Genomic DNA, 14,489 nt, shown 5'->3' with positions numbered 1-14,489 from the left:
CCGTGTTCGAGGCCGCCCCCCGTGACGTCACACCTGCCCCCTCAACGAAACTCTTTGGGAAGGACGTGCGACCCCTTTCCCATAGACTTTCGTTGAGGGGGCTGGCGTGATGTCACGAAGGGGCGGCCTCGAACACGGAAGCCCACACACAGCGTCCGGAGTAATAAACTTCCGGACGCTGCGAGCGGAGCTCCAGAAGACATGGGCAGTGGAGAACCCCTTTAACCTGTGCCTCTCCGGCTGTTGCAAGACTACAACGTCCATCATGATGGGAATCATAGTTTTGCCACAGATTTGGGGGAACACTGCTCTCGGGGTTGCCGTATCGTCTTCTGTATTTAGTTGCCTGGGGAAGGGCGTTTCTGTAAAGCAGTGGTCTTCAACCTGCGGACCTCCAGATGTTGCAAAACTACAACTCCCAGCATGCCCGGACAGCCAACGGCTGTCCGGGCATGCTGGGAGTTGTAGTTTTGCAACATCTGGAGGTGCGCAGGTTGGAAACCACTGCTGTAAAGGGTTAAACTGGTGTTCCCAGCCATGCAGTGTGCGGCAGTAGTACTAGCTGTCTGTAGGGAGAAGCATGACTCATTGTGATCCTGGTAAACAACAAGGAGCCTCCCATGTACGTTTGTTTACAGACTGCAATGCTAAACGCCTTTCCCATGGTCCTTCTACCAAATATAGCTTGCTGCCAACCTGCACGAGTGTGAACGTCAGGACTGCGGCTCCTGCGCCAATGGCAGATCATACACACAGGACATATATATATATATATATATATATATATATATATATATATATATATATATATATATATATATATAGACGTACACAGCCATGCAGAGATGACAGCTCTGGCGGTATGCCTGCCATGATAGTAAACAACACCCCCCCACCACCTACCTCTCAGGATAGTGGAGGAGGGGAATTATTCTCATCTCTACTGCTGAACATTAACCACTGCCAGACTGCTTTGCAGTATAACCATGCATCACTGCAGGGGTCTGCTCAGCCAGGCAGGGTGCAGCATCGCAAGGGTTAAAGGGGAGACCCTGCTGTTCTTATGCAGATAAGTGCAGCGTTGCCAACCTGATATTTTCTTTTCTTCTGGATAACAGACGGATATATATTTTTTTTTTTTACAGAAGCCTTGAAGACGAAAAAGAAATGATGATTATACATGATCTATGAAACTGAACACATTGATAACCGTTGCAAAATCCAGACAGTGGAGAAAAGTCTCCTATATTTACAGACTGTCCAGAAGTTTACATACAGCAGCCACGTTGGGGATCACTGCGGAGGAGACCCCCCAGATTATCCATAGCATGCTCTGTCTACATCAGTGTTTCCCAACCAGGGTGCCTTCAGCTGTTGCAAAACTACAACTCCCAGCATGCCCGGACAGCCGAAGGCTGTCCGGGCATGTTGGGAGTTGTAGTTTTGCAACAGCTGGAGGCACCCTGGTTGGGAAACACTGGTCCACATCATGAGGCACTCGGTGACACATCACTATAACCTCCTACGTTTTCAAGGGCAGCGGCATCATCCCCCTCTCATGAATTACTCATCCATAATGAAGGGGCACACACGGTAGGGACCCCCAGTCATTCTCCTGCGTTGGAGGTTGACAGCTCAGCCTGTAGGGTGGGGGTGAGTGGGAGGGGATGGAAGCAGACACAGGGCGGGCTGCGGCTGCACCATCTGCACATCCAGGCCCTCCCCCCACAGTCATATATGGTGCTCTCCTTCCTCTATGTGAGCCCTCTAGCAGCTACATGCCCGGCTGGATATGAGAGAGAATACAGGGCAGGCAGGTGACACAAACCTGTTTATCTTTTATTAAAATTTTAAACATAACAATAAATAAGTACAAAACATAAACATTCCATATCTGACAGAACATGCACCGTTCTAACATCCACACAGCAGACATATTGAGGGACATTTATCGTTATTGGGGGGAGATTTATCAAAACCTGTGCAAAGGAAAAGTTGCCCAGTTGCCAATAGCAACCAATCAGATCGCTTCTTTCATTTTGCAGAGGCCTTGTTAAAAATGAAAGAAGCAAGCTGATTGGTTGCTATGGGCAACTGGGAATCTTTTCCTCTGCACAGGTTTTGATAAATCTCCCCCATTGTCTTTAGAAAGTGTGTTTTGAAGTCATTTATTTTTGCTTTGGTTTTGTATACATGTGACATATTTAATACAAGCCTTTGCCCGCGGCTTCGCTCGCGTTAAATTTGAGGTAACATAGATCTACTTTATACGATCCTATTGTAATGAGGCCGCTCTGGGTAAAGTCTACGGGCAACCAAACAACCCGAATTCTTTCAACTTTGATCGCCGCGTCTAAAGAGTTAATGCCGGATATCTGCCGGATCGGTGATGTCCGGCATTAGCCACAGGTCCTGATAGCAGCCGGGACCGTGCGGGTATGATGAGTGCTCAGCTCCTGAGCTCGCTTCGTAGCCCTCCCGTACCGCAGCGCTGGGTATACCCGGCGTTCTGCGGCAAGGAGTTCATTCATACAAAGTTTGAACCCCCGTTTCACCCCTTCAGGGGGGGAATTTTGAAAATGTTAAAACAAGTGTTTCTTTATCTCTAATTGTTAGCCGAAAAACAAAGTTTCATGCTTCTAGCTTCAAAAATGACGGACTTCCGTACAAACTTTCAACCCCTTTTTCACCCCCTTAAGGGTTGAATTTCGAAAAATCCTTTCTTATTCCTCGTCTACGTCCCAAAAACATCACCTGTGAAAGATTCAGCTTTCTAGGTCTAAGGGTTTAGGATGGGCATTGATGAGTCAAGCCTTCTCTTTATATATATATATATATATATATATATATATATATATATCTATATATATATACAGATGGCATGGGGGTTGATAAATTTGGCACCTGTAAGAAAAAAAAAAAAAAAACAAGAAATCAGAACATCATACTTAGTATGGTCACAACGTTATGCAAAAAAATATGCGACTTTTAAAAATTTTTGTAATAAGCCGGGTCTGGGCTAGTGTAGAATTGCGACAAATTGAGGGGTTTGCAACAAACTCATATGTGGGGGCTAGTATATTGTATGAATTCATATGTGGGGGCTAGTATATAGTAAAAAATTATATGGGGGGTTAGTATATAGTATAAATCCATATTTGGGGTCTATAAATAGTATAAATGCATGTTGGGGTCTATATCTAGTATAAATGCATATTGGGATCTATAAATAGTATAAATCTATATTGGAGTCTATATCTAGTATAAATGCATATTGGGGTCTATATCTAGTATAAATGCATATTGGGGTCTATATCTAGTATAAATCCATATTGGGGTCTATATATAGTATAAATCTATATTGGGGTCTATAAATAGTATAAATGCATATTGGGGTCTATAAATAGTATAAATGCATATTGGGGTCTATATCTAGTATAAATCCATATTGGGGTCTATATCTAGTTTAAATCCATATTGGGGTCTATATATAGTATAAATCTGTATTGGGGTCTATAAATAGTATAAATGCATATTGGGGTCTATATCTAGTATAAATCTATATTGGGGTCTATATCTAGTATAAATGCATATTGGGATCTATATATAGTATAAATTCATATTGGGGTCTATATCTAGTATAAATCCATATTGGGGTCTATATCTAGTATAAATCCATATTGGGGTCTATATATAGTATAAATCTGTATTGGGGTCTATATCTAGTATAAATGCATATTGGGGTCTATATCTAGTATAAATCCATATTGGGGTCTATATCTAGTATAAATCTATATTGGGGTCTATATCTAGTATAAATGCATATTGGGGTCTATATCTAGTATAAATCCATATTGGGGTCTATATATAGTATAAATGCATATTAGGGTCTATTTATAGTATAAATGCATATTAGGGTCTATATATAGTATAAATGCATATTGGGGTCTATATATAGTATAAATCCATATTGGGGTCTATATAAAGTATAAGTACATATGTGGGGGCTATTGTATAGTATAAAATGATATGGGAGGGTCAGTTTATAATATAAATCCATTTGGGGGCAGCATATAGTATAAATACACATTGGGTTCGGTATATAGTAGACCTTTCTATGTGTGGTCTAGTATATAGCATACAATTAAATGGCGTCAGTATATTGTATAAATTTATGTGTGGGGGGGGGGGGGGGCGCCCAGTATATAGTATATAGCATAAATCCATTTCATGCGGAAGGGGCATCTTTGAAGGTATGGCTTACATATGGGTGGGCCCACAGGAGCCCCATATGTTGTCAGTCCACCCCTGCTCTCACCTGTAGTATTTGGTGCAGTTGGAAAGAGCCAGAAGTGGATCTAAAAATAAAGAAATAAATAAAAATAGGAAATATCACAGCAAACCCATTCTTCTCCTCCTGCTGGACCCCTTCTGGTTTTGGCTGGAAAAAAAAAATGCATCAAAACCTGTACATGTGTTTAACGACTTATGGTGTAATGATGAGGGCGGGTGATGCTTCTATTAGAAACGGAAACCACAATGCAGAGCCAAATATGATGAACCCCAGCCATTTAAAGGAGAACTACAGCAAAAGTTAACTTATCTCCTATCCATAAGTAGCTGATCGTGTGGGGTCCGACCGCTAGAACCCCACGCAATCTCGGGGACGGGACCCTGGCTCTCTCAGCCGGGAGCGCGTGTCGTCTACCCTACTGCTATACTGTTTTGTCCAGCATTTTGGGCGCTCCTATAGAAATGAATGGAGTACATGCCATCTGCAGCACGTGCCCCTCAATGAGCACTGGGCCTGTCCCGGTGATTGCGGGGGTTCCCAGTGGTCCCCCCCCCCCGATCAGCTACTTATCCCCTATTTAAAATGGTGTCATGTTGTTTGGATGGGAAAAATGCTATATTCACATCCGCATTGGAGGTTCTGTTGCGAGTCACGAATGCTGGAGGAATCAGCATAGCAGTAGGGTCCACAGAGTGCTGTGGTTGCCAGCATGTAGTGCAGTGGTCTTCAAAATGTGGACCTCCAGCTGTTGCACAACTACAACTGCTGTACAGTTAACAGCTGTCTGGGCATGTTGGGAGTTGTAGTCTTGGAACTGCTGGAGGGACCACTGAAACTCCCAGCATGACCAGACAGCAAATAGCTGACAGGACTTGCAGGGAGTTGTAGTCTTGTAACTGCTGGAGGGACCACTGCAACTCCCAGCATGCCCAGACAGCAAGATGTAGTAAAGGCATGCTGGGAGTTGTAGTGTTGCAACATACAAAATTGGGAAAGGTTTGTGTTTTACCATTTTACTTCTTCGTGCTCCGGTTCCTACACTGTAGAGTCTAGATATGTTTACATAGCTACAATGTGTTGTGAACAGGCAGCTGCAGGAAGCAGGCGCAGGGAATCATGGGAATTGTAGTCTTTATGATATGGCTGCTTACTGCTTCGGGCGGTAATTACCGAAGAACGGCTGGACCGATTAGGACAAATGAGGTATCTTTGGAAAGGAATTTCAAAGAGCTATCAAAGGAGGTGGACTTTTTTTTTTAAGGTACCAGCGCTGCAGATGTCCTTTAATGAAGCAGGGAATAATCAGCCACAAGCCCGGGCCCCGCCCACACATGTTAATGATCACATGGTCATGACATCATGAGAGGTCTCTGGGCCCCGCCCCCGTCCCTGCCCCCGCCCCTCCCCTCGCTGTGTGTGAGTGTGTGTTTTCACTGTCGGTAACTTGGTACGTCACATGTTGTTTTGCTTCTGTACTTCAGTCACTGGAGGAGATGCGCTATTTACACAGCGAGCCGCACAAGGAGAGCGCACCTACGGCTAGCGGCCGGAGCTGACGGGCATGGCTGCACCTGACAGCGCTTGTTTATTGCCATGTCCCCGAGTACACAGCTGCTGAGGAGGAGACACACGATGTTCTGCAGGAGCTGAGGACTCTCCTTGAGGAGCGCGGTAAGGTCTTGTGTACACGCTGTTCAGTGTGTGGCGTTACTATGGCTGCATTCAGAGGACTGCTTATTTACCGCAGCGCCGGGGTGACTGCGTGCCGCACCGTGTGTTTATGGGCTATGTATGTATGTGTATAGGGGGCTCCGTATATTGCTGACCGTCTCCTGGGGAGGCTTGGCAGGGCTGTCACTTGTGTACACAGTAATACTATGGCTCCATTCAGACAACTCCTTGTACTGCCGCACTGGTGTCATGGGCTTCTCCTGTCTGCCCCTGGCTCTACCTTGTCTAGGCTTATAGCCGCATAGAGGCTAGAGCAGTGTTTCCCAACCAATGTGCCTCCAGCTGTTGCAAAACTACAACTCCCAGCATGCCAAGGCTGTCTGGCCATGCTGGGAGTTGTAGTTTTGCAACAGCTGGAGGCACACTGGTTGGGAAACGCTGGGCTAGAGATGACCTATAATTATACATCAAAAGATGTGTATAGGAGTAATGTTCTGCATGTATCTATACCTCCTGCACATGTGTATACAGTATGTGTATGTAGAAGTAATGCTCTGCATGTATCTATACCTCCTGCACATGTATATACAGTATGTGTATGTAGAAGTAATGCTCTGAATGTATCTATACCTCCTGCACATGTGTATACAGTATGTGTATGTAGAAGTAATGCTCTGCATGTATCTATACCTCCTGCACATGTATATACAGTATGTGTATGTAGAAGTAATGCTCTGCATGTATCTATACCTCCTGCACATGTATATACAGTATGTGTATGTAGAAGTAATGCTCTGCATGTATCTATACCTCCTGCACATGTATATACAGTATGTGTATGTAGAAGTAATGCTCTGAATGTATCTATACCTCCTGCACATGTGTATACAGTATGTGTATGTAGAAGTAATGCTCTGCATGTATCTATACCTCCTGCACATGTATATACAGTATGTGTATGTAGAAGTAATGCTCTGCATGTATCTATACCTCCTGCACATGTGTATACAGTATGTGTATATAGAAGTAATGATCTGCATGTATCTATACATCCTGCACATGTGTATACAGTGTGTGTATATAGAAGTAATGATCTGCATGTATCTATACATCCTGCACATGTATATACAGTATGTGTATATAGAAGTAATGATCTGCATGTATCTATACATCCTGCACATGTGTATACAGTATGTGTACATAGAAGTAATGTTCTGCATGTATATATACCTCCTGCACATGTATATACAGTATGTGTACATAGAAGTAATGATCTGCATGGATCTATACCTCCTGCACATGTATATACAGTATGTGTACATAGAAGTAATGATCTGCATGGATCTATACCTCCTGCACATGTATATACAGTATGTGTACATAGAAGTAATGCTCTGCATGGATCTATACCTCCTGCTCATGTATATACAGTATGTGTACATAGAAGTAATGCTCTGCATGGATCTATACCTCCTGCTCATGTATATACAGTATGTGTACATAGAAGTAATGCTCTGCATGGATCTATACCTCCTGCTCATGTATATACAGTATGTGTACATAGAAGTAATGCTCTGCATGGATCTATACCTCCTGCTCATGTATATACAGTATGTGTACATAGAAGTAATGCTCTGCATGGATCTATACCTCCTGCATATGTGTATATACAGTATGTGTACATAGAAGTAATGCTCTGCATGGATCTATACCTCCTGCACATGTATATACAGTATGTGTACATAGAAGTAATGCTCTGCATGGATCAATACCTCCTACACATGTGTATATACAGTATGTGTACATAGAAGTAATGATCTGCATGGATCTATACCTCCTACACGTGTATATACAGTATGTGTACATAGAAGTAATGATCTGCATGGATCTATACCTCCTGCACATGTGTATATATACAGTATGTGTACATAGAAGTAATGCTCTGCATGGATCTATACCTCCTGCACATGTGTATATACAGTATGTGTACATAGAAGTAATGCTCTGCATGGATCTATACCTCCTGCACATGTATATACAGTATGTGTACATAGAAGTAATGCTCTGCATGGATCTATACCTCCTGCACATGTATATACAGTATGTGTACGTAGAAGTAATGTTCTGCATGTGTCTATACCTGCACAGGTACATGCAGTATGTTTACGTAGAAGTAATGCTCTGCACGTAACTAGACCTGCACAGGTACATGCAGTATGTTTACATAGAAGTAATGCTCTGCATGCACAAATACACACTGCTGAAAAAGAAATAAAGGGAACACTAAGATAACACATCCTAGATCTGAATGAATGAACTAATTGTATTAAATACTTTCGTCTTTACATAGTTGAATGTGCTGACAGCAAAATCACATAAAAATTGTCAATGGAAATCAAATGTATCAACCCATGGAGGTCTGGATATGGAGTCACTCAAAATCAAAGTGGAAAACCACATTACAGGCTGATCCAACTTTGATATAATGTCCTTAAAACAAGTCAAAATTAGGCTCAGTAGTTTGTGTGGCCTCAACGTGCCCGTATGACCTCCCTACAACGCCTGGGCATGCTCCTGATGAGGTGGTCCCCTGAGGGATGTCCTCCCAGACCTGGACTAAAGCATCCGCCAACTCCTGGACAGTCTGTGGTGCAACATGGCGTTGGTGGATGGAGCGAGACATGATGTCCCAGATGTGCTCAATCGGATTCAGGTCTGGGGAATGGGTGGGCCAGTCCATAGCATCAATGCCTTCCTCTTCCAGGAACTGCTGACACACTCCAGCCACATGAGGTCTAGCATTGTCTTAAATTAGGAGGAACCCAGGGCCAACTGCAGCAGCATATGGTCTCACAAGGGGTCTGAGGATCTCATCTCGGTACCTAATGGCATTCAGGCTACCTCTGGCAAGCACATGGAAGACCCCAAAGAAATGCCACCCCACACCATTACTGACCCACCGCCAAACCAGTCATGCTGGAGGATGTTGCAGGCAGCAGAACCTTCTCCACGGCATCTCACATGTGCTCAGTGTGAACCTGCTTTCATCTGTGAAGAGCACAGGGTGCCAGTGGTGAATTTGCCAAACTTGGTGTTCTCTGGCGAATGCTAAACGTCCTGCACAGTGTTGGGCTGTAAGCACAACCCCCACCTGTGGACATCGGGCCCTCACACCACCCTCACGGAGTCTGTTTCTGACCGTTACAAAACACTATTTTGTAACTTTTGGGGGCTTCTGTTTCTACGCAGTACTCTTTCTGTAAAAATTACACCTCTTTATTCTGTAGGTCCATACGGTTAAAATGATACCCTACTTATATAGGTTTGATTTTGTCGTACTTCTGGAAAAAATCATAACTACATGCACGAAAATTTATACGTTTAAAATTGTCATCTTCTGACCCCCTATAATTTTTATTTTTACGTGTACAGGGCAGTATGAGGACTCATTTTTTGCACTGTGATCTGAAGTTTTTTACCGGTACCATTTTTGTATTGTTCAGACTTATCGATCTCTTTTTATAAAAAATTTTTCATAATTTAAAAAGTGACCAAAAATACGCTATTTTGGTCTTTGGAAAAAAAAATTTCGCGTACGCCATTGACCATGAGGTTTAACTATATATTTTTATAGTTCTGACATTTACGCACGCAGCGATATTATGGTTGCATTTTTTTTTTTTATATGGAATTTGGGAAAAGGGAGTTGATTTAAACTTTTTCACCCCACTGGACCACCAGGGATGGTTTAAATGTCCCTTTAGACGATCTATAGGGTAAATAGCTGGCCGCAGCAGTCGCCGCATGTCGGCAATTAACGCCGGCACCCAGCTACAGGAATCAGCTGGGGGCCGGCCAGTATGGCGTGGGCTTGTGTCAGGAGCCCGCGCCATACAACGGTTGCCGTCTCGGGACGAGCTAGTCCTTAGACGGCAATCAGTTAAGTGTTTCCTTTATTTTTTTGAGCAGTGTATGTGTGTATGTATATATGTGTATATAATCTATCCCTGTACATGGATGTGCAATATGTGTACATAGAAGTAATGCTCTGCACATAACTATTCCGGCACATGTATATACAGTCTGTGTTCATAGAAGTAATGCTGTCTGTGTGTGTGTATATGTATGTGTGTGTATATATAATATGCAGAATGTGTATATAGAAGCACTGTATACACGCTGTACTAAAGTTGTTGTTTTTTTTTTTTTTCTTTTTCTTGTTGAAGGTCAAAGTAGTGCAGGTGGAAAACTACTCCAACTCCATTATCCATCATCATCTTCTGTGCGAGGTAGAGGAGTGAGAAGAGGATGGCCAGCCCTCCCACTCCAGGACAGCCAGTTCTCCCCGCTGCTGGCTCTAACCTCAACCTCAACCATAACAACAACAACAGCAGCAGTGTCAAAAAGTGTGGATATCTACGCAAGCAGAAGCATGGCCACAAGCGTTTTTTTGTGCTGAAAGAGCCAGGAGAGGGATGCCCTGCTGCCAGGCTGGAATACTATGAAAGTGAGAAGAAGTGGAGGAGCAAGTCTGCTGCAGCCAAAAGGGTTATCTCTCTGGACAGCTGTCTTAATATTAATAAGAGGGCAGATGCTAAGAACAAGTACCTGATCGCCCTTTACACCCGGGATGAGTATTTTGCAGTGGCAGCAGAGAATGAGCAGGAGCAGGAAAGCTGGTACAGGGCACTCACTGAGCTGCTTGGGACTGGCAGAGCAGAGAGAGATAGAAGTGGCTGTGTTGGTACCGGGGGCTGCTGCTGTTCAGGATCTACCAGCTGCAGCACAAACTGCAGCAGCCACCTGTCACTTAGCGAGGACCCCAACTATGGACTGATCACACCAGCCAACGCAGTTTACCGGGAGGTTTGGCAAGTAAACTTGAAGCCCAGAGGATTGGGCCAGATTAAAAGTCTTATTGGTGTGCATCGACTTTGCCTGTCGGCAAGAAGCATCTGTTTTGTGCGAATGAACAGTGAGACTCCCTCAGTGACCCTTCAGTTGATGAATATCCGACGGTGTGGTCACTCAGACAACTACTTTTTTGTAGAGGTTGGACGTTCTGCTTCCACAGGGCCAGGGGAGATCTGGATGCAGGTTGATGATAGTGTGGTTGCCCAGAGCATTCATGAGACTATTTTGGAAGCTATGAGGGCTATGAAGGAGTTGGCTGAATTTAGGCCTCGTAGTAAAAGCCAGTCTTCTAGTTCTAACCCTATCACAGTCCCAGGCCGACGGCATCATACGCAGTTGCCTCCAAGCCAGACAGGACTGGCCAGAAGGACCCGTACAGACTTTCCTCCCTCTTCTTCTAGTGTTCCTATAAACCAATCTTCCCGACTCCGCACTGCAAGTGAGGGAGATAACTTGGGCAACAGAACAGTTGTAAGTAGTCCCTTAAGTCCTAGTATTCTCCGAGCACCTCTAAGCCGTTCCCATACATTGAGCTTAGGTGGTCGTAATGGAAAATTGTTTCCAGCACCAGGTCCCCTTCAGCACAGCAGGTCCATGTCCATGCCAGTTCCCCAGTCTCCACCATCAGCTGCAAGCCCTATAAGTTTATCTTCTGGAAGCAGTGGTCATGGGTCCGCATCTGATCCTCTTATTCCCCCACGACCTTCTAGTTGCAATGCTTCAGCATCAGGGTCACCTAGTGACACTGGTTTCATGTCCTTGGATGAATATAGCTCTAGTCCAGGAGAACTAACACGTGCTTATTTGAGCTGTAGAAGTGGAACTCCAGATTCGGTTACGGGTACTCCACCCCACACAGGGGACATGAATGGATACATGTCTATGGACAAACCATTTCCAGGGGGCTGTGTATGTCTTGCTCGGCGATTAGAATCATCAGCACTGGAAAAGTGTCCCCGGAAGAGAACATACTCCTTAACAACCCCAGGAAGGCTAAAAGTTACAACCCCTCAACAATCCTCTGCTTCCCTTGATGAGTCTACTCTAATTCGTGCCACATTTAAGGGAAGTCCTGGTCTTCTGTCCTCATCTCCAAAATCAAGCCACCCCTATCCAGAGGACTATGCCGATGTGGAGATTGGGCATCACGAGGATGATGGGTATATGCCAATGAGTCATGGGGCAGGTACTGTTTCTTCTTCCACAGATTATGTTCCCATGAGCCCAGCAAGTGTGTCTGCACCTCAGCAGATCCTTCATCCACGTTCCTGCACAGAGTCCTCTGCAGGTTCTCAAGAGGATTCATCAGATGGTTACATGCCTATGTGGTGTGGTCCTAAAGCAAGGCCAGTACCTGTGCACCACCGACTTTCACCTGCAGAGTCCCTTACACCTCCAGACTATTTCTTCATGCAACCTAAAAATAATTGTTGCTGTCAGAATCACACCATGCCACCTCAGACTATCAGCCCTGCAGATGCAGAACCATATGTGATGATGAGGTCTCCTGCTTCCGCTTCTCCACTTGGTCGAGCAGCTCGACCATCCCGACTTGCATTGCGCACACTTCCCAGCATGAGTGAGCATCCTCCAGAACCACCTAGCCCACCTGAAGGGGAATATATTCACATATACTTTGGAGAGACAAGGTCCCAAGATACTCTGCCTTTGCCTCCTCCACCTGCTCTTTCTGATTCTAAACCTCAGTCTGCAGCTGGAAGTCCATCATCTTCATCATCTGGGTCTGAACCCCAACAATCTCCAATTTCAGACTACATGAATTTGGATTTTGTCCCTCTATCTCCAAAGTCAAAAGTCTCACCAAACTTGTGTTTAAATTCGGACTACACAGAAATGAGTCCAAGGAAGGCTCCATTACAGTCATCTCCTCCTTCGTCTTCTACAGACAAACAGACATTACCTATAGACAATAATGTTTCTGGTGTGCAGCGCCTTACTTTGCTCATTGACCAGATGAATGGGGGCTTTACTCTACATAGTCCTCCACCAGATCCCGACAGAGGTGCAAAGGTTATTCGGGCTGACTCACAAGGTGGACGCCGTCGCCACAGCTCTGAGACTTTCTCATCTACTACTCAAGTGACTCCTGTATCTCCTTCCTTTGCACATAGTCCGAAAAGACACAGCTCGGCCTCGGTGGAGAATGTGTCCCTCAGACCAGGAGAGACATTAGAGGCTGGTGAATGTGGCAGTCCCATGTGTAGGGAAACTTCAGCTGGATTTCAGAATGGACTGAACTATATTGCCATTGAGTTGTCGCCAGAAGATCGAAACCTGTTGCTGCTAACACAAGCCTCTTCTAGGGGACACTTGCCTGCTCTTGGACTTGCCAGTATGGACATTGGGTCTTACCCAAGTATAGACTTCCTGGGACATAGAATGAAGGGTGCCACCACTGTCAGAGGTGAGATTTTACATTATTAATATGACTGAAGCCTGAAAATATAATGTGTAAAGTCCTTTTGCGGTATTTTTTCAATTTGTGTGTATATCGCTAGTGTATGTGTGTTTGTACATATATAACTTAAGTGTTATTAATGATTCTGGTGACAGACTGGTTGAGTGCATTGATCACTCTATATCGTAGAACAATGCCACTCTTATGATATGATCTAAGGTGGGAGGCCTGGAAGACTGCAGTATTTACAGGAGATCCTCAGCTTCCAGGTGTAACTCCTAGCTGGCCACCATGTTGAAGTCTCTATTACTTAGCAATGGGGATGGGAGGGAACTAAACCATCCTTAGCCTGTACAGGGGAGGACTGGTTGTGTTTTTTAAACTAGTCTTCTCAGTTATAAGGGAAATTTTTGTATGCAAGGTCCCTTGCACCGTGTTCTACTTTAAATTCAGTTCACACCATAAAAAGCGTCCGTGTCTCTGTTTATGGACACATCAAAGCCCTGATGTTTAACCCATAACCAGATGGTACATAGACCGTTCTCCCTATTTGGCCTGCCAATGACATGGGAATAAAGGGGTCAGCCATCTCTGTCAGCACTATTCTAGCTAGGCTTTTTATTGGATCCTGTTTACTCCTAAAGCTTAGGTGGTTTAGTGGATCTGTGGAATGGATGGGTAGTTGTGGAGGCCATAGTATAGCCTTCGTCCACATCTCATGTAATGCATCATCCTTTTAACTAGATGAAGTTTCCTGGAATAGATTTCATGCTGAAAATACGCCTGTTTTTACATGGAGAGATTGTTTATCCAACTGATATGATACAGTGGCTGTAGCTATAATCTGTGAAAGGTAAACACTGTTTAATGTCTGCATTATGGTTACAGTACAAGTGTTATGATTGTAGTAAAATCCTAGTGAAATGACATGTATTGGTGGCTGTCACTTGGAGGGTTCTTTTTCTCAATGGATGTATATCCCACAAGATGAAATTCATGTGTCTGAAACCGGTTTCATAAACCAAGAGTATAAGCTCCGGAAGTGCCATGTAATCCTCTTTTGTAAGGGAAAGGTTAAATAAGCAAAATATTTCTCCTCTGATTGCAGCGAGTCTATAGCCGTGGATGGGAAAGTGTGAATGGCTTCTTAGTCTGCATCTAGCCTTCTACAGTTACATTGTAATTCAGAGA

The 14,489-nt window shown here is 44.2% G+C and overlaps 1 protein-coding gene across 2 annotated transcripts in view; it reads left to right on the top strand.

Annotated features, from left to right (window-relative positions):
• The first annotated feature begins 1,719 nt into the window (after nt 1-1,719).
• IRS2 (insulin receptor substrate 2) overlaps nt 1,720-14,489 on the top strand; it is a 34,220-nt gene continuing 21,450 nt past the window's right edge. Inside the window, exons 1-3 of one of the 2 annotated variants that reach the window (XM_056555741.1) lie at nt 1,720-1,817; nt 5,776-5,965; nt 10,192-13,304. In XM_056555741.1, the coding sequence (XP_056411716.1) occupies nt 10,274-13,304 (3,031 nt within the window). In that variant the 5' untranslated portion in view covers nt 1,720-1,817; nt 5,776-5,965; nt 10,192-10,273. Of the gene's footprint in view, nt 1,818-5,682; nt 5,966-10,191; nt 13,305-14,489 lie in introns of those variants that run through there. The other variant, XM_056555740.1, reaches the window with a different exon arrangement.

Source organism: Hyla sarda, chromosome 2 (assembly GCF_029499605.1).
Source record: "Hyla sarda isolate aHylSar1 chromosome 2, aHylSar1.hap1, whole genome shotgun sequence".
In the NCBI taxonomy this organism is placed as follows: Eukaryota; Metazoa; Chordata; class Amphibia; order Anura; family Hylidae; genus Hyla; species Hyla sarda.
This window is presented reverse-complemented; position numbering and strand designations above follow the sequence as displayed.